This window comes from Phaseolus vulgaris, chromosome 8, assembly GCF_051622355.1.
Source record: "Phaseolus vulgaris cultivar YP4 chromosome 8, ASM5162235v1, whole genome shotgun sequence".
Classification (NCBI taxonomy): domain Eukaryota; kingdom Viridiplantae; phylum Streptophyta; class Magnoliopsida; order Fabales; family Fabaceae; genus Phaseolus; species Phaseolus vulgaris.
The window spans coordinates 30,714,388-30,733,884 of NC_143505.1; the positions used below are offsets into that span (position 1 = coordinate 30,714,388).

At 35.7% G+C, this 19,497-nt stretch overlaps 1 protein-coding gene across 4 annotated transcripts; it reads left to right on the plus strand.

The window, feature by feature from the left end:
• Positions 1-808: 808 nt before the first annotated feature.
• On the plus strand, positions 809-8,548 carry LOC137823349 (cytochrome c1-2, heme protein, mitochondrial). 4 transcript variants are annotated; one of them, XM_068628446.2, is made up of 8 exons: positions 809-1,025; positions 2,081-2,147; positions 2,648-2,862; positions 3,627-3,906; positions 3,991-4,062; positions 7,765-7,881; positions 7,985-8,050; positions 8,142-8,548. In XM_068628446.2, exons 2-8 carry the CDS (start codon positions 2,091-2,093, stop codon positions 8,256-8,258), a joined length of 924 nt encoding a protein of 307 aa, XP_068484547.1. In that variant the 5' UTR covers positions 809-1,025; positions 2,081-2,090; the 3' UTR covers positions 8,259-8,548. The 4 variants fall into 4 exon arrangements, with proteins under 4 accessions (XP_068484547.1, XP_090150792.1, XP_068484548.1 ...); XM_090294666.1 differs by having other exon boundaries at positions 897-1,029; XM_068628447.2 differs by having other exon boundaries at positions 937-1,165.
• The last annotated feature ends 10,949 nt before the right edge of the window (positions 8,549-19,497 follow it).

Below are 19,497 nucleotides of genomic sequence, written 5' to 3' on the forward strand. Positions count from 1 at the left end.
TCCTGCACCTCCAAAATATTTAAAGCTCCCAAATTACTCTTAGATTTTTATTTGAAACGGGTGTCGTGGATGAGTTGCTTTGCCACCGTTCTTCTTCTTTGTTCATTGGTGGTGTTGGGTGGGTTGCGTTGTCGAAATGTTGAGGTAAGAATTGTGTTTTTTTAAGAGGTTGGATAGTTATTATGTTTTTAGGTTTTTGGGAATTGGGATATGGGGATTGTGCTACGGATTGATCAATCCATAAGTGAAAATATGATCTACGGATTGATTGTTTTGTAAGTAAAACTTTATGTTTTATGGATGAGGGGGGTGTTCTAGAAGCAATTTGTTGACTTACAGGTTGTTGTATCCAGATGCGATTTTTCATTACGGATTGGTGGATCCATAATGTATTTTTTTGGCTTATGGATTGGTGGATCCATAATGCATTTCAATCCAAATAATTTATGGACATATTCATCCAGGAAATTTTTTGGATCACTCAATCTAGGACTATGTTGCGGAATCACGATTTCAGAAATAAAAAACAATAGGGTGGAGATGAAGAGACACCACCGAACCACCACTAAGCGAAATGCACCTCACGGTTTTGTGCAATGAGAAGAAGTCGTCGTGCATAGAGAAAGGATAAGAGATGTAGAAAATGTAGGTATGTGGTGTGCGTAAGGAAGAAGAAGAAAGAGTGTGAGTAGTGTGTTTTAGAGCTTTTAAAAAATAATAAAGATAATTTTGTCTTTGTAGAATATTGTGGGGGTGCAGGAAGAAAACCGTAAACTCCCTATATGAAGGTGAGGGGAGCCCACACTTTGAGAAAGAGATATGGGCTGAAAAAGTAAAGCCCAAAATGAAGAGCAACTGTGGTGAGGAGAACGGAACGTGTGGTGGAAACACGATTATTGCCGCTGCTTCTTGGTTTTTTGTCCATCTGGTTGTGTTGGCTTCAACTGAATCTGCGACAGAACAGAACAGAACACCCTCACCTCACTTCCCTTTGACCATTCAACCTTCTCCTTTGCTTCGATTTCGTAAGTCCACTCTTCCATTCCCCGCATCTATTGTTCCTAACTCTTCTTCGATTCTAGGTTTCTTTTTCCATTCCCGTTTAATCCCTCACAATTGCGTTTTGTCTTCTCGTCTTTGCCGTCTTATCGTCGTTTGTGAATATGTAAGATATTCGAAATTTGGAGTGTGTTGTTATAAATACGATTTAGAGCAAACCATAATTTTTCATTTGTGTTATCAGGAAATTGTAAGAGTTACTTATTGGAGATGACATGATCTTGATTCGGGAAATATGCTGGTTACAATTATATAGTAGACACTAGCCAGTGTTGTGTCATCGAATAGTGGATTATTGTCTGTAATTTAGCTTTGGTGTGTGTAGTTGATGAGCTTGTGGAGCTACATGATTCCCCGTTATGTTGCGTGATCGATATTGTTGTTCTGTTGTTGTATTATTTTTATTGTTGTTGTTGATACCATGCCGATACAGGATTAGTTTTGGATCTATGATTGCTTACATTCGTAGTGATTAAGAAGGTACCATTAAATCCATGGCTCTTCAGCATTTTAGAACATCTCATCCCATTTTTCTTTTCTTGGGGTTCTCTTTGTTGATATATATTTTATAATGACCATATAGTTGTGATTGAATTTGAATTTTGTTTAGCTAGTTATATGCATTTTTATAAAGCTTTTCTGAATTGAACACTTCATTGATACGAATGTCCGACATGGACACACTATTTAAGAGTCGTGTGTAAGCCTCATAGTCTACCAATCATTATATCTTAATATTGCAAATATTATATCTTAATATTACAAACATTATATCTTAATATTTGAAACATTATATCTTAATATTGCAAACATTATATCTTAATATTGCAAACATTTATAAGTATGTTAGCATTTCCTCTGGCAATTCACATTACTATTTTACATGATTGTTATGTTGCAGATTAAATTTGGTTAACTCTGTAAACCTCACTTATATGCTTATTTCTGTAACGTTATGTCCATTTCTTGGTCTTATGATCTTATTTATTATCTATTTCTGTATTTTTCTGAATCATAACAGCGTGACCGAGATGACAGGAGGTGTTTTTCAGCAGCTACTGAGGAGGAAACTCCACCCTCAATTTACTGTAAGCCACTGCCCCCCATTTCATGTTGATTGGATGCTTCAGCACGTATTAATATTTTGGGTCCCTATAGGTTTCATGACCTATAATGGAGATCTTTAGAACATAGTTAGCAAATGGAGGGGGAGGAGTTGGCTAAATATGAAATGCCAATCTCAAACATTTACTTCACAGTTTTCTTGAAATATTTATATGAATTAGTCCATGTGCTAGCTGTTTTCTTTACCTTTTCAAGTATGTCTTGGATTAGCTTATTTTGAGATGCATTCTTTGCCAGCTTTTTGAAGAGGTTTTCTAGAGAAAGTGACTATTTTCCCAAACAAGCAGTAGCAAAAACTGCAAGATGGTGCATAAGTTGGATCCAAATAATGAGATCTATCTTCCAATATATGCTCAATCCTTTTACAGACTTATATGTGGATTTTATGTTTGTTGTATTGTATTTGCTTCCCATGGAACATGTTCTGCTGCTATTGCTAATAATTGCTGTATACTTACTGCAGAACTCATCCTTGTTGTCACCCTTTATAGTGAAGAAAGATGGTGCTGGCTCTACCAGCAGTAGGTCCTTAAGAGTACTTGCATTAGTTGGAGCTGGTGTGTCAGGCTTTTTCAGTTTTTCTACAATGGCAGCAGCTGATGAAGCTGAGCATGGCCTGGCATGTCCAAGCTATCCATGGCCCCACAAGGGAATTCTTAGTTCATATGACCATGCTTCGTAAGTTTGGCTTCAATTTTCCCTATATTTTCTTATCTTTTGCACGGAAATAGCGTTTACCAAATTAGAATTTAAGATATTCAATCTTATCCCTCTCGAGTTTCCTGTAATGAAGTTTAATTTATTTTTCTCTGTAACTGATAACCTTATTTATCTTTATCCGATCCTTAGATCAGCAGTTTATCCTGATTTTCCCTTGTTATTTCATTTTGTTTGATGTAATATAAGGATCTTGTTTGTGGATCTACTTTTCGCTCGTCCTCCACTTTATCTTTGTCCCATCCCATCCTTAGATCAGCAGTTCATTTCTTTTGATGTGATATCATGGTTTGAATCTTGTACATGACTCTGCTTTACATTGGTCCTCCATTCATATTCAACATCAATTAAGTCCTTCAATGAAGATAAACAATATCACATTCATTCAAATGCCCACGATCTGGGAGGAAGCCGTTACTGACAGCTATATGATGTGTTATCTTTCTACTTTTTGCCTTATGTAGTACAGACCAATGTGATGACACTTGTATATTTTAGGGACCAACATGGTTTGTTCTATTTATATACATTTATTTAATTTTGCCAAAGATTTAATTTCATGCTTTAAGTATATTAGCTGTGACAGGGTTCATACTGGTGAATACATGTTCAGCTGCTGTCATATATTTAATCCACATTTCACCTTAAGACTGTATTAACATCTATAATTTAATATAATTAATGTCTTAAATTCTTAATGTTTTCAATTAATTTTACATGGGCAGGATTCGTCGTGGTCATCAAGTTTATACAGAAGTCTGTGCTTCCTGCCATTCCATGTCTTTGATATCATACCGTGATTTGGTTGGTGTTGCTTATACAGAAGAAGAGGTAAAGGCTATGGCAGCTGAGATTGAGGTGGTTGATGGCCCTAATGATGAGGGTGAGATGTTTACACGCCCTGGTAAACTTAGTGACCGTTTTCCTCAGCCATATCCAAATGAAGCAGCTGCTAGGTTTGCTAATGGAGGAGCTTATCCTCCTGATCTAAGTCTTGTTACCAAAGTAATGCTATTTATATAACAGTAATACTTTTGGAATTTTCGTATGTAAGTATACCAGAAATATATATCCCTTTTGATTTTTCAGGCCCGTCACAATGGTCAGAACTATGTTTTTTCCCTTCTAACTGGTTATCGTGACCCTCCTGCTGGTGTCTCGGTAAGTTTTTTTTTTCTTAGCTTCCTTAAATGTTTTATTTTATTTAGTAAAGTAACTTTATACATTCTGCATAGTTGACTGATGAAAAATGCTTGGCCACTAATATTTAGTTCTTAACCAAAATAAGATATGTTGCAAATATGTTACAGTGGTTTTGAAAAAAGTGCATGTTCAACAACTGTCAAATACTTATTCTTTTCTTTCCCCTTTTTTCTTGCACACTAATGAGCATGTGTTTGAAGACCCTTTTGCTCTATCTTCTTAAGATTTATTTTGTGTAGAGTGTTTCATGGATAGCTTGAACCATACCTTTTTATGTCCCTTGCGTATCATATATGCCATGTTCAGGTTCAATCTATTGCATAAATGATAAAACACACACATGCACATACATAAAGCAAGAAGTGCTTATAGTGAGAGCAGAGAATCTTAATCTTCAGATTTTTGGTAGATTGTCAACGTTGAACATAAATGCAAACAACTTGTTCACGTGATCATGTGGCCACTAAATGAAATATGACTTTTACCATCCAAGCAAATCTAACAGTCAAGATGGATTTTCCTAACCTCTATAAATACTCTTCTTGCTTTGTGTGTGCTCACGAGACTCCACATATTAGCAATGTTATTGAGAAATGGCCATGGTGGTGTCATGGCAGAAAGCAGAATTCTTGTTGGCCGCCCAGTATGGCAGTGGTGAATGTGGTTTAATGTGGAGTCTCACATCACGACTTCCTTGAGCATCGCATAGTGACCATAGTGGAAATCATGCTGCAGCCCCTTGTGTTGTTGTAACTTGTAAGGAAGAAGCCTCAAGTCAATGTGACCCAACCCAAGGCCAACGAAACCGTAATTGGTCTTTTTAAGCTGTTCTAGGTCTATAGAACCCAAGTTAAATAGATTTTTTTCTTAAAAGTGGTAGGGTCATTCAACTAGGTAGTAGCTATCCTCTATGAGTCCCGTCTAAAAAAATCAATAGTTACTTGGTGCGAGTCCATTTAAAAATTACCCATTGATTATTTACAGTGGGTACCCATGTATATTTTTGAAATTTATTCTTTTGTTAAATTTTAAAAAATTAAATTACTTAATAATTATTCTTTTAAATATAATCTCAAATAAAACTTTTATCCTAGAGTATAATTGATAAGGATCTTAATAGGATTTAGCTTGAAAGGTAATGATAATTAAGTTTTGTTTAATTTCTTATGGATGAACAACAAGAATAAGAACTACTATGGGAAGCTTACCACTAAACAAGAATTTAATCCTAGAAGATTATATAAGTGTAAATGTTTGCTTCCGAGAGATGAGAAAAGATTAAACAAGCAAAACAAAGAAGCAAAGGTGGAAGAGACTTATAGAAGTAGAAAAAGAGCGTCACCTAAGGTAGAGATGCCTTCATCTTCACTTGCCTGCTAAAAGTTCAAGATAAGATCTAAAGTAGATGATCACACTCACACAAGAGTTCTCTCACAAGCTCAAATTCTCTTAAATTCCAAAGTGACATTACAAATGAGATTGATGACTAGTATAGCCAACTGTTCCGGAAATTACAAGTCTAATGACACTCAGATGTGTCTCTAATTAAATGCAAAAGGGGGATCTAGAATCTACCGATACTTGGCTGATAATTTTAAAAGAAAAAGGAGGGAAGCTTTAAAATTCAAAATCCAATAAAATGAATTAAAAGAAGCTCTCCTATTGGCAAAAAATGGGAGGCATGCTGCTTCCCTTGCTTGTTCATGCTTCCTTGGACATGAATGTAGAAGTTAAAATTGGGCTTCAATTGGTATAGGTCTTCTATTCTTCATGTCCACTTGTAGATGCCTCTTGGAGATGAATTTGGGCTGGAGACAGCCTAATTAGATATTTACTATTTACACCACTCAGAAAAATAAATCCTACAATTATCAAGTCTAAGGAATAAAAATAAGGAGAAAGAAGGACTATTATGTTGAGCAACTTGTCTTGTCATGTTTCTTGTGATTCTTCCAGGAAGGACATGTTCTTACGTATTTCCTTTTTGTCTATTCATGAATTCATCAATAATCCAAATAAAATTGTGTCCTAAAACATTAGTCAAAACAACATTAGTCTTTCTAAAATGTAAATTCAAATAATTTGTTTCTTGTGATTCTTCTAGGAAATGTGTTCTTGCTTATTTTCTTCTTGTCTATTATTGAACTCATCAATAATCTAAATAAAATTGCATCCTAAAACATTAGTACAAATAAAATTAGTCTTTCTAAATGTAAATTCAAATAAGTTGCAATGCAAATTATAAGTTTAAATAAAATTCATCTCCTTTAAAGCCAACTTTTAAGTCCTTAAATCTAAATAAAACATAAATATATTAAACCAAACTCCAAACAATTCTTCAATTGTTGATGTTTCCCTCACTAACAACTTTACTTTGGTCATTTGATTCTAAAGTGAATATCTAAATAAAAAGGTTTATATAAAAGATATTATTGACAAAATTGATGTTAAATATTAAAAAATAAAATTTTAGAAGTTGATGTAGAATGTAAATTATATACACACAAATACTTAAATATTAGCTGGTAGCCCATATCAGCAAGTATGGATGTCAGGATACCAATATTCTCCCATTAACAGGTAGATAGTTAAAATATTTATACCCATTATCCAGAGGTATTAGATAAAGGTATCCATTTTGTACACAATATGGAGCTTACTTCCTGATATCCACAGATAGTTAAAATATTTATACCCATTATCCAGAGGTATTAGATAAAGGTATCCATTTTGTACACAATATGGAGCTTACTTACTGATATCCACAGGTAAGGATTGTTGTTAATCACTACACACAACTGGGACCCAAACCCAATCAAAATTAAAAAACCTAAGCTACCATTGCTGCGAACCAAAACCCAGTCCTCCTGTTTTGGTTCAGCTACTATAGCCACTGCAGTCTGCCACTGGTGACACCGTTTGCAACTTGTTTCACCATTGCCTGTGGCCTATTCTGTTGTCAGCTATATGTTCTGTTGTCATTGACCCACTGCACTGCCACTCCCTGCAACTTGTTTCACCATTGCCTGCTGCCCCATTCTCCCAACGTAGTCCCCCTGACCCTAATTTACAAGTTCTTCACTTTTTTCCAGCACCCGAAACTCAATCAAACTAAGAAATTTAGGACATCTTTGTTGTGTTTAGTTGTCATTTTAAGTTTTGAACTTGACCTTGGTGGTGTTTTGCTTTGATTTTATTATTTGAATTTCTAGACTTGCTCTTATTATTAATTGTATGGTTGTCTTTCATTATTTTGCATTGTAATTATATTTCTTCATTTTATTTATTTATCTACATGTATATATTGTACTTATTTGTCCACAATGGTTCTTCCATAGCCTGTATGGCTTCCAATTATTTCTGTAATAGATTTTTGAATCCGCAATGGTTCTTCCATAACCTGTTGTGGCTTCCAATTCTTTCTGCAATGGATTTTTTAATTGTGGATATTTTCCATTATCTGGCCTCGATAACACTGATCATGAGTTGTACATACATACCCAAGTAGTGATGAGCTTTCATATACTTTCTGTACTTGGTAATTCTTGTGAAATTTATATATTTGGCACTAGCCACATGTATAATTTGTCCCTAAACTAACGTTCTAATATTGTGTTCTTAAACTTTTTATTCATGGCTATATATAAAATAATAATGTAGATAAGGGAAGGACTTCATTATAATCCTTACTTTCCTGGTGGAGCAATTGCCATGCCTAAAATGCTTAATGATGGTGCTGTGGAATATGAAGATGGTACCCCTGCTACAGAAGCTCAGGTAGCAAATTTGTTTCTGTAGGAATGGTTTAATAAATCTTAAAATGCATCATTGTGGTCATTAGAAAGAATGTTGCTCAGCTTTTTTTAATGTTTTGTTGCAGATGGGGAAAGATGTTGTGTCATTCCTAACTTGGGCTGCCGAACCCGAGATGGAAGAGAGAAAACTGGTTTGTTACCTTTGATATCATGTTTCCAGCAGATCAATAGAGACCATAATAACTATATCCTATGTTTCTAACTACACTTTTGTATATGCAGATGGGATTTAAATGGATATTTGTACTGTCTCTGGCACTTCTTCAGGCTGCCTATTACCGTCGCTTGAGGTGGTCAGTTCTGAAGTCTCGCAAGCTGGTTCTTGATGTTGTCAACTAGCTGCCCCAAGTTTGATTTAATCTTAAGCAAAGTATACTGTTGGCAATAATTTGTCAGACAGATGATTAAGTTTTTTCATCATTTCAAATTCGTTCCGCAAAGTTAATGGTTAATGGAACAACAACCGGAAGTGTTGTAATTTTGTTGAGATAAAAAAGTTCCATGCACGAGATGCGTTTACCTTTTCTCATCCATCTCGGACACCGTGTATTGTTGCATTTTCCGATAGATCTTCCGATTGGATTAACTATTGAATTTTATGGAACTTCCCCGTCATTGGGATTCATGTCGGTCGTTATTCAAGAACAATGAATAGATAATACGCCCAGGTTGGACATAGGAAGATAGATTATTTTCTCTCTGGCTTCTTCATTGGTATTCTGTTTCGTGTATGCCAGTGGTGTTTGATTAGAGCCATTTAGCAGCAGTTGCTTAAAAATAAGCTTATGTTGCACAGAGTTGCAAGAGTTTAGAAATTGTTAATGCGTAAGGAGGTTTGCATTAAAGAAAGTTACTTGTTCAGATAATTGTAACATGAGAAAAAAATGAGATCTATATGCATGGTAGATAGGGGAGAGGGTTCGATACTTCGATTTAGACTGGTACAAGTTCACTCATTCACATATCTTTTTCGATATTATAGATTTGAATATTTAATTTGGTGATTGAAATTCTTGGACTTTCGTACTTTTATTAAGATTTTACATTTTCTTTTAGAAGTATATACTTAAATGTTTATTTTAAGAGGACTGTTACTTTCACAACCAATTAAAGGCAATTTCTTCCACCACCTTTTCTTCCTGCACCTCCATAAATTTCTCAATTCCAAAATTACCCTCAAACAAAGAGTGTACGATTTTTTTTTTTCATTTTCAAATTGTATAACTGTAAACTTTCCAAACTTTAAAATTTAGAATACAAATTTATATTTCAAATTTTAGAGTTTCAAAAGTATTTTATGGGTTTGAAAATATATTTCAAACTCAAATTCAAAATACAATTTGCATTTTCAATTCTAGAGTTTGGAAGGCATTTTTTGGGTTTCAAAATGTGTTACAAACTCTAAATTTTTGAATCCAGAGAGTACCTTCCAAACTATAAAATTTTGGTGGGTTGGAGCTCTTAGTGAGCATCTGCGGTAAGGTAAGGTAAATTGGGGGTGACGTGGTCACCAATTCCAATTGTTTTTGCTTGCAGGATTGTCTCTTTTGAAGAGTAAAGTAATATATTGACTAAAATAGTTGACTTTGAATATTTTATATTGATTTTAAGGTGAATAAGTTGTTGAAGGTGTTTGTGATTGAGAATTGAAAGTGTTTGCTAAATTTAAGTTATATCCAACTCGGTCTGGGTCAGGTATGGACCCAAAGACGTGTTGAGAGATCGGTCCAGATGTTTGGTAGTCTATACGAAGAAGATACTTAAAGTAAAAATAATAGAAGTAATATCTGAATTAATTAAAACATATATCTTTTAAATGCGAATAAAAGTTGTGAGGAATAATGTGACATAACACCCGAAAGTAAAAGTGCACGTTAACAAAATGTTTTACTGTTGAGATTATATTCTTGTTGTTGAAATTATATTCTTATTGTTGAAACAATATTCCGGTTGATGAAAGTTGTTGAAAGAATGTCTATAAAAGGGGTTTAAGACCCCAAGTAAAGGTAAGTGATTCTAAACTCTATATTGATACAAAATTATAGTTTGAATGTTCTCACTGACTTGATCGTCAAAGTGTGATCAACAAGTGGAGCCCTCTTTATCACAGAGCATCCCCAGCTCGGTTCCACACCCAAGTAAGGACACTTCAGATAGGAGTTCACTCCTGAATCCGATTGAGCATTCGTGGCTGAGCATTCTATGTGATGAGAAACACGAGGTAAGTACCGTTGGGATATGAAGGAAGCAAGGCCCTCGCCTTGCAAAAAATCATGGAGGCCATGAGGGCTCTCTAGGAGGAAAACGAAGAATATCGACGAGAGCATGAGCGAATTCGAGAAGAAGCCAAGGCAGAGCAAGAAAGACTACGAGCAGACGCCCGAGCTGACCAAGAGCACCTTTAGGCTCGCCTTATGGCAGAGATTGAGGCCTCCTGAATAACTATAGAGGAGCATTCACAAGCCAACGAGGAACTATGGAGGAGCTTGCACCAACAGGTTTAACGTCTCGCTCGGGAACGTTCCCCATATTTGTCATCGAAGGATAACCCCAATTCGTTTTCTTAGCAAATCATGGACGAGCCTATGCCACCCTATTACATAACACCCAAGATCGTCTTTTTCTTTGGTGTAGAAGATCCCGAAAGTCACCTAAAGGCGTTTAGGGCTCAAATGATCATCTCTGGGGGGTTTGATGCAATTCGATATAAGATGCACATGGGTACATTCACAGGGACAACCTTGCAATGGTTTAGTGGATCCCAGATGGACAAATAACCTCTTTCCCTCAGTTCTCTAGAATGTTTAGAGAGCAGTTTTCGGCTATTAAGGTCAACCCCCCACGACTGTGTGATATGTTCAACGTTAGACAGAGCGAAGGGGAGTCACTCAAAGGATACTTGAATAGATTTTGTGCAATCTTTGTAAGACTTCAAACTCAGGATGAAGAGATGGTGGTCGCTGCTTTCATACAAGGGATGACAGCAAGGCCGTTCAGCAACTCACTAATCAGGAATCCGACAGAGACATTATCCGAGGTGTGTGAACGAGCTAACACCCATATCGAGGTTGAAGAGGTCGTGCTCATAAAGAATGGTAGCTCACGATCGAAACTGTTGATCAAGAATGATCTTGAAGCTTTGATGTCTCCAAATCCATGGTGTTTGATGGAAGGCTGGAGTTGCTGTGTATGTGGGTGGGTTTTGGGTAGAATGATGTGTAATCCACTCTTTGTTTGAATCTAAAACAGTTTGGAATCAAAACCTTTTTGAAAAAGATTGTTTTATGAAGAAGTGGAAAAACAACCTCTTGTTTTGTCGTTTCAATCGGTTGTTTATCAATTAGAGGTTTTTGAAAAGGGTATGAAACTGTTTGACTTGGTTGACTTTGCTGTCAAACCTATTCAATTGGTTGTTTCGAGAAATTCAACCGATTGTTTGTTGAAAATCCATAACAAAATTTCTGTTATGTTTGCAAATCAGCTTTAAATGTTTTCTAACTTAATAGGCTTCTGCTTTAAATGTTTTTAACAAATTTTGGAGTATTTAAAGAGGTTGTTATACTCTCTTAAAGTTTGATAACAATTTTGAGACATTGGTGAAAGTGTGAAAATAGATTTGAGTTTTCAAGATTTGCATTCAAGCTTTTGGGTTTTCTCAAAGAAGTGGAATAGGATTGTTGTAATCTTTTGATTCGATCTTCATCAGGTGTAATCCTTTCTGAATCTATTGTATTTATGAATACTGGTGTGTAAGTGTAGAATCAGAGGTTGTTCTAATTTCTGTGGTGTTTGTGTGCCAAAGGAAGTGTGTGTCTTGAGGTGTTCAAGGTCACTTCTTTTGGTGGTGTGTTTGTAATCTGTATTTTGATTACATAGTAGATACCCAGTGGTTTCTAGGGACTGGATGTAGCTCTTGGGATAAGAGTGAACTAGTATAAATTACTTGTGTGATTTTCTTTTACCCAAAACTCATTTAAATTCTGCTTTTAAGTTGTTTTCAATTCAGCTGATATAAACAATCGGTTGAATCGCAAAAACAGCCAGTTGATTTTCTGTAAATCAACTTAAACAGTTTTAATTGATTGCTTTCTGAATTTCTATATCTGTGATTCTACTTTGAACTTCATTATACCTTCAAAGTTTGCGAAAATCTTTCATAAACAATTCACCCCTTTCTTGTTTAAGGTCATACATTTTAACAATTGGTATTAGAGCTTGGTACTTGAAAAATACTCAAGTTTGATCCTAAAAATCTTTTTCTTATGGCTGAAAAATTACCATTTGGGGAGAGTGCATCAATAAACAAACCACCTTTGTTCTGAGGTTTGAATTACCAATTTTGGAAGGTATGTATGAAGATCTTTGTTGAATCTCTTGATAAAAGAATATGGGATGCAATTGAAAATGACCCTTTTATTCCTAAGCTTGGAAAGGATAGTGTCTCTATTGAAAAGCCTTGGTCCCAATGGACTAATGCAGAAAACAAAAGAGAAAAGTTTGATTGCATTGCAAAAAATATTATCACCTCTGCCTTAAATTCTGATGAGTTTTTCAGGGTCTCTCAATGCGAATCTTCTAAGGAGATATGGGATACTCTAGAGGTAACTCGTGAAGGAACAAACGATGTAAAGAGGGCAAGGAAACATACTCTAATCCAAGAGTATGAGATTTTTAGAATGCTTAAAGGAGAATCAATTGTGGATGTGCAAAAGCGGTTCACTCACATTGTTAATCATCTCAAGAGTCTTGGAAAGGTCTTTGACAAAGAAGAGTTGAATATCAAGATTCTCAAATGTCTTGATAGATCTTGGCAACCTAAAGTCACGACTATCTTAGAATCAAGGGACTTGACATCTTTGACTACAACCTCCTTGTTTGGAAAGCTTACGGAGCATGAGTTGGAGATGAATAAACTCAACATTCAAGAGAGTAAAGATAAGCATGTAAGAAAAATTTCCTTGAAAACTGTCAAGCACAAGAACAATCAAGTTTCAAGTGATGAGAGTGAAGGAGAAACTCTTAGTTTGCTGTCCAAAAAGTTTAGCAAATTCTTGAAGAAGAACTGCAACAAAGACTCCAATAAAGAAAGGTATGGCACCAAGAAAACTAGTGATTTTAATGCTAACAATTATACTTGTTATGGTTGTGGAGAGCAGGGGCACATAAAGGCTGAATGCCCAAATAAAGAGAAGAAGTCAAGCAAGAAGGAAAAGAAAGCAAAATAAAAAAAAGCCTACATTGCTTGGGATGAAAATGATATCTCTTCATCTAACTCCTCATCAAATGAAGATGAAGAAGCTAATCTGTGTTTGATGGCCAATAAAGAGGATGATGCAAGTAGTGTAAGTTCTTGTACTTCTTTAAATGCTGAAAATTATAGTCAACTTCTTCAAGATTTTAAAGAAACATATGAGGAAGCTAATCGTTTGGCACTCTTAAACAACCGATTAAAAGGGTTGAATAACTGGCTTGAAAACAGAGTCAAGGCACTGGAAAAAAAAGTTGGAGAATTCAAAAACTGATTTTGAAAATCTAGAAATGCTTTACAAGAACTCTTCCTGCAAGTGTGACTCTCTTGTTTGTGAAAATTGTGAATCTCTTGAAAAGAAGGTTCACTATCTTGTGAAAACTATGGATAGGCTTTCAATGGGTAAATCCAACTTTGAGAATGTCTTGGCATTTCAAAATTGTGTTTTTGGAAAAGCAGGTTTAGGTTTTAATCCACAGAGCAAGAATAAAGAGTTTTCAAAGTCTTTTTCAAAATTGCTAGAAAAACAACTGATTGAAAAAATCGAAACAACCGATTGTTACATGCTTTTATTGCATGAAGAAAGACCACTCTGTTAGATTCTGCAATATTAGGAAATATTATGTTCCTAAAGGTGTTATGGGATGGATTCCCAAGAATTCTGAGGTTCCTCGTGATAAAGTTAATATCAAAGGACCCACATTTGTAAGGGGACCAAATCTTGTTGCTTGGTTTCATGGTTTTGCAGGATTACTAATAGATCAAGGAGTCTTGAGTCACAAGATCAAGCTTATAAAGGAACTTTCTGGACTTCCAAATACTGTTTTGTACAAGCTTAGTCTTCTTGAAAGCCAAGAGAAGTTACTTGATCATGGACAATGACTCATTGAAAGAACTACATTGGCAAAAGGATAAGACTTTCCTTGTTTTAATTTTTTTTAATAGTCTTTAATTCAGGTGTATGAAAAATATTAATTGATGTCTGTATTTTTCATCTATGTGAAGGTGCACGTAAAACTTTCTTTCTGATGCATCTTTGGCAATCTATTATGAATTTGTGAAAAACTTTATTCTCTGTCACAGAAAAACAACTGATTGTTTTCACAAAACAACCGATTGTTTCCCTCTGATAGCACTGCATTAAATTGAGTTAATTTCTCTATGCATGGTTTCTGTTGCAGATTCTTTTCTCAAGCAGTTACAAGTCAAAATTGCTTTTATTTTTGGTCATGTTTCATGCAGAAAGAGTGTTATTTTGGTCATGAATGGAATATATTCCATATCTTGGAAATTCAAGAGCTTTTATGACTAGTCAAATCCACATGTGCTGACCATGTGCTTTCTGGTATTGGCTGACGTTTTTCCGTGCAATCTTGGACCAGATTCTTCTTCTTGAAGATTGAAACCCACTAAATTCTAAGAATTGAAGCTGCTACCTGTGCATTTATAGAACCCTATGCAATTGTTTTTCTTCACAAAAATAACTCATTACCACATCTCTTGTTGTTTTTCAAATATGCTATTCTTTCTCAAACTGGTTTCTATTTTTCTCTTTGCCTTCATGGATCCCACACCTCCTTCATCAAAGAGGATCAAAACAAGGGTTGTAAGAAGGGGATGACGCATTGAGGCATGGTTCTCGGGTGAAGATGAAAAGATAGAGAAATCTCTTCATGAAACAAGTAGGAAGACAATAAACAATTCAAAGCTTATCTCTTTCACTTGGTTAAAGGAGAAGAAGCTGGGAGAGCTGAGAAGTTTTCTCAAAGAACAGATGTTGAAGAGGTTCTTGGAGATGTCAGGGAAGACATATCCTGATCTTATAAGGGTATTCTATACCAACCTTCAATTTGTTGGAAATAACCTTGTTTCTCATGTAAAAGAGGTTGATATGGAGATTACACATGAAGTATGGACTGCCATCACTGGATTAAAGTATGCAGGGTTGCGATTCAACAAAGGGAACATTGGTGTGGTGGAGGAATTTAACAAAATCCTGTTTTACAAGTATTGCTTGAAGAATCCTCAAGCTAAAGTGAGAAATTTTTCAGTGGGAGGTCTAAAATTGAATGAAAGGTTAATTGCCTTAATTGTGACATGGATGCTCACACCTAGGGGGAGCAATCATTTTGTGCTTACAGAGGAGGATCTTGTCTACATGTATTGCATAATGAACAAGGTCAAGATCAATTGGATCCACATCATCAAGGAACACATGCAGAAATCAATGAGGTTAAGTGACTATCATTATCCATATGTTGTATTGATTTCCAAATTCTTGAATTATTTTGAAGTGGACCTTGAGGAAGAACAGACTGAAGTTGTGAAATCATCTCTTAGAGTGAAAAATGGTTCACTTAGCAAGATGGGTTTCACCAAGATTGGTGGAAAATGGGTGAGCAAAGATGGTGATCAAGGTGGTTCCTCAAGTGGTGTGCATGCTGGACAAGAGGAGAAAGATCTTGATGTTGCTGAAGGTGCTGGAGTTGATGCTCAAGAAGAACATGCTGCTGCTGATATAGGTGCTGGAACAAGTGCTGGAAATCAAAGAGAAAGGATTCTCTCAATGTTTCCTTTTGAGAGGTTTATGGTTAATAGGATGGACAACTTTTCTGAAAACCAAAGGAATCTCCATGAATTTTGTGCTACAAATTTTCAGAACTTTGATGACATATTCCATAGCATGGATACACATTTCCAGAACCTTGATGAACATATTGAAGCTGTTCAAAACCAACTATATGAGCTGCAGTATGGAAAGGAAGATTGAAGCAAAGTTTTAGTTATGTTTTTATGCTTATCTTGCTTTAATTTTTGGACATTTCTTTCTTAATTCTGTTTTTATTCCTTTCTTCATTCTATTTGTGAAGACAAATGATAAGAATCAAATAAAGGAGGCTTTTATTAATGAAGGAAGAGGACATTCACCTTCACATTTGAAGTTCTTCCTTCTAGTCTTCTCAAAATTAAAAGAAGACATAAAATAAAGATGAGGCCCAACCCCAAGCCCAAGAAGGCCAAAGCCCAAAAAGCCTAAGTCCATCCCATGAGGGGCAAGGCCAAACATTAAATAAAAGAGCATCATTTGATTTACTCTTGTAGGAGGTGTGGATATTAAATAAGGAAGTGTGAAAATGTAAAGTAAAGTCACATTATCCATGTGACTTAGGAGAGTAGGTGTAGGTGTAGTTTTTAGGAGGTGTCATAGTAGAAAAAGGTCACACCTCCCATGTGACTTGTTTTTGGTGGGAATTTCAAATGAGTTTATTTGAATTTTCCCACCTATTTTTCATCACCTCTAGGCTATAAATAAAGGTGCTTAGCTTGTACAATTCAGATTTGAATTTTGATTAGAGAAACTATACTCAATTTTTGAGAGAGCATTGGAGAGCTTTGTGCCTTCCTCACTAGTCTTATCTTGAGAGTCCCATGGTTACCTCAAGTGGCGGCTTGCACACTCATCTTGGAGTCACCATCCTCTAAGTGGCGTGATCATCCAATCATTCCTCCATCTTCATGAGCTTTCTCTTCTCCTTCCTTCCTTCTCTTGTTATATTCATGTCTTAGCTTGCTTCTTAGCTTTTTCTGTTCGGCACTTTTCAATTCCTTGCTGTTTTGCTTCGGTCATTTTGTTTCTACCGTTCATCTTTGCTTCTTCTTCATTTTCTAGCTTGTTTGTTCGGTGCATTTGTGTTCTTAAGCATTTTATTCGGTGCCTTTGCTTTTTCACTCCATTTGTTCGGTTCAATTTGACAATACATGGAACTTCCATATGAGTTTGGGTTTTGGTACTAGTTTTGGTGAGTTCTTGATTATAGAACCTTGATCCAATTCTATCTTAAAGTGCCTATCTCATATCCAACTCAAGATGATTCCTAAGAATGTCAAGAATCATTCATATTGTGCTATTGGAATCATATCAACAAATAAGGGGAGAAAGTGTTGGTTTATGATGGCATTCCTATGAGCTCTTCTTGGATTTTTGTTGATGATGGTGCGGAAGCTTAATGGATGAGAGTGGAACAAGGTCCTCCTAAGAGGTGTGGTGACCTTGAAGGTGCATGAGAGGTAGTGAAGGTTGGAGTGGTTCGGCCATCTCCATTTGGGGGTGAAGTTTGAAGACTAAAAACCTAATTCTAGAGAGAATTTGGCAAGGGAGTAATTTGAATGGCACTTGGGCAACATTTCATTACTCAAAATAGTCTTCCAAATACATGAGCCAAGCCCTCTTATTTATAGTGTTTAGAGGGCTGGAAATTAAAAAGAAAGTGGAGGGAAATTCAAATGAGAAGCATTTGAATTTGGAGCCAATTCCTAGTCACAAGGAAAGTGTGACTTGGTTTCATTTTTTTGACACCTCCTAAATCTACACCTACACCTTCTTTTTATGTCACATGGAAGGTGTGGCTTAGCTTTATACATTTGCATCTCTTATATTTATATCTACACCTCCCTTTATGTTCTACTAAAAATACTCAAAAGTAATTACAAAAGAAACACATCCAATGATGCTTAGTTGGCCCATATCTTCTATTTGTTGGGCTTGAGCTGAAGCTTGAACTTGTATTTGGGCTTGGGCTTGGGCTTTTTCTATCATGGGCTTGGGCTTCTTCCATCATCCCCTCCCTCTTGAAAAGGATTTGTCCTCAAATCCAATGCTTTTTCTTCAACTAGGGGGATGGATGTGGCTGGATGGTGTCCATCATCTCCTCCTTCTTGAGAAGATCTATCCTCAGATCTACAGACTTGATCTCGAATAGCAGCCTCTTGCTTCGTCAAGGTTTGTCCTCCCGGATCAAATATCCGTCTATGGGAATCTTGAAACAAAGCAAAGGAGTTAGTGTGAGCAATTGGAGAAAACTTAATTGTATGAAGTTGCCATTTTTGTTTTTCTTTTTGTTTTTGGCAACTTTTAACAATATTTCCCTTTTGATGGTTGTATGTGTCCTTTAATCCTCTTATGTTTGATAAAATTTCCAATAGTAGTTACTTTTCCTTTAAAAGGGAAAGATGACTATATTCACATACAACTTCAAATGTAGAAATATGAGTAATCTTGTGGACTACTCCATTGTATGCATGCTAATAGGAAAAGGATACTCATCCCAAGAATTGTGGTTGTCTCTCATGATTTCTCGAAGCATAGTAGAAAGAGCTACGTTTTCAATTTTATTTTGACCATTCTTTTGAGGATGATAAGACTTTGAAAAGAACAATTTAGTTTCAAATTTTCCCAAGAGAATCCTCAAATGATGGTTTTCAAATTTTGGAGCTCTATTCAACACTATGTTTGAAAATAAATCATGAAGACTTGTCACTTCTCTAAGGAAGAGTTTATCCATATCCATGAAAATGGAATCAAAACCTTTTGTTGTCCTAGGAAGCTCTAATATGAAATTTGTGTCTTCCCAAGGATCATTTACAAAAGGTGAAAAAGTATAGAGTTCATGAGACATTGCCTTAGGTGTAGTTTTAAAACAAGATATGTATCTAGGGTAATGTCTTTGAACGTCTTTTCTCATGGGGGACAAAAGTTTTCCTTTTAAAAGCTCTAGCGTTTTATCAACTCTAATTTGGCCCATGAGTTCTCCTTCATGAAGACTTTTTCTCTTATGTGTAAAGATAGTCTCGTTGTTACAACCATTGTTTATGAGAATTTGTACACTTTGCAATGGTTGTCTCAATAAGACATGACAAGTTTCTTTAGGCACTACCTCACATAAAAATTTGTTTTTGTAGATGCTTATAGATAACTTGACATTCACTTGGTGATATCCTAGCACATATGAGAAATAATCCACTTCATCTTTATCTATGCAAGCTTCTTTCAAGGATTCTTCTTTTTTGACTAGGCTTGCAAGTGTTCCTTTACAAAAGGTAAGGCTAGGTTGTTCAACAAGAAGCATATTTTCAAAGGTATTTTCAACTTTTACTTCTTGTTGAATGACCTTGTGGGAAGGAACACTCTTTTCCCACGCCTTTTGTTCTTCAAGGGTTTTCTCTTGATTTTCTATTTTTAATATGCTTGTAAGGGGTGTTATAAGATATTCCTCATTCTTTCTAGATTCACACCACCCCTCACTTGGTTTTTCTTTTTCTTTAGCTTCCCTTTCGTCTTCCTCTCTTTTCTTTTGTATCTTTCTTTCCTTCTTTTCTTTATGGGAGGCAAACAATTTTTCTACCCTCATTTCCCAATCTAAGCGAGGTTCTACATTTTCTTTTCCATGGAAATGGGATAGGTCTACCCTAGCCTCTCTTGGGCTTTCTTGTTCTCTTCTATCTCTTCTATATCTTCTAGGGGGTGCTTGATAATAATCTTTTATTATAAGG

Coding starts and splice junctions, on each gene's coding strand:
- LOC137823349 (XM_068628446.2), top strand. CDS start 2,091: ATGACAGGAGGTGTTTTTCAGCAGCTACTGAGGAGGAAACTCCACCCT. Junction 7,882..7,984: donor CCCCTGCTACAGAAGCTCAG/GTAGCAAATTTG, acceptor GTTTTGTTGCAG/ATGGGGAAAGATGTTGTGTC. Junction 8,051..8,141: donor AGATGGAAGAGAGAAAACTG/GTTTGTTACCTT, acceptor TTGTATATGCAG/ATGGGATTTAAATGGATATT.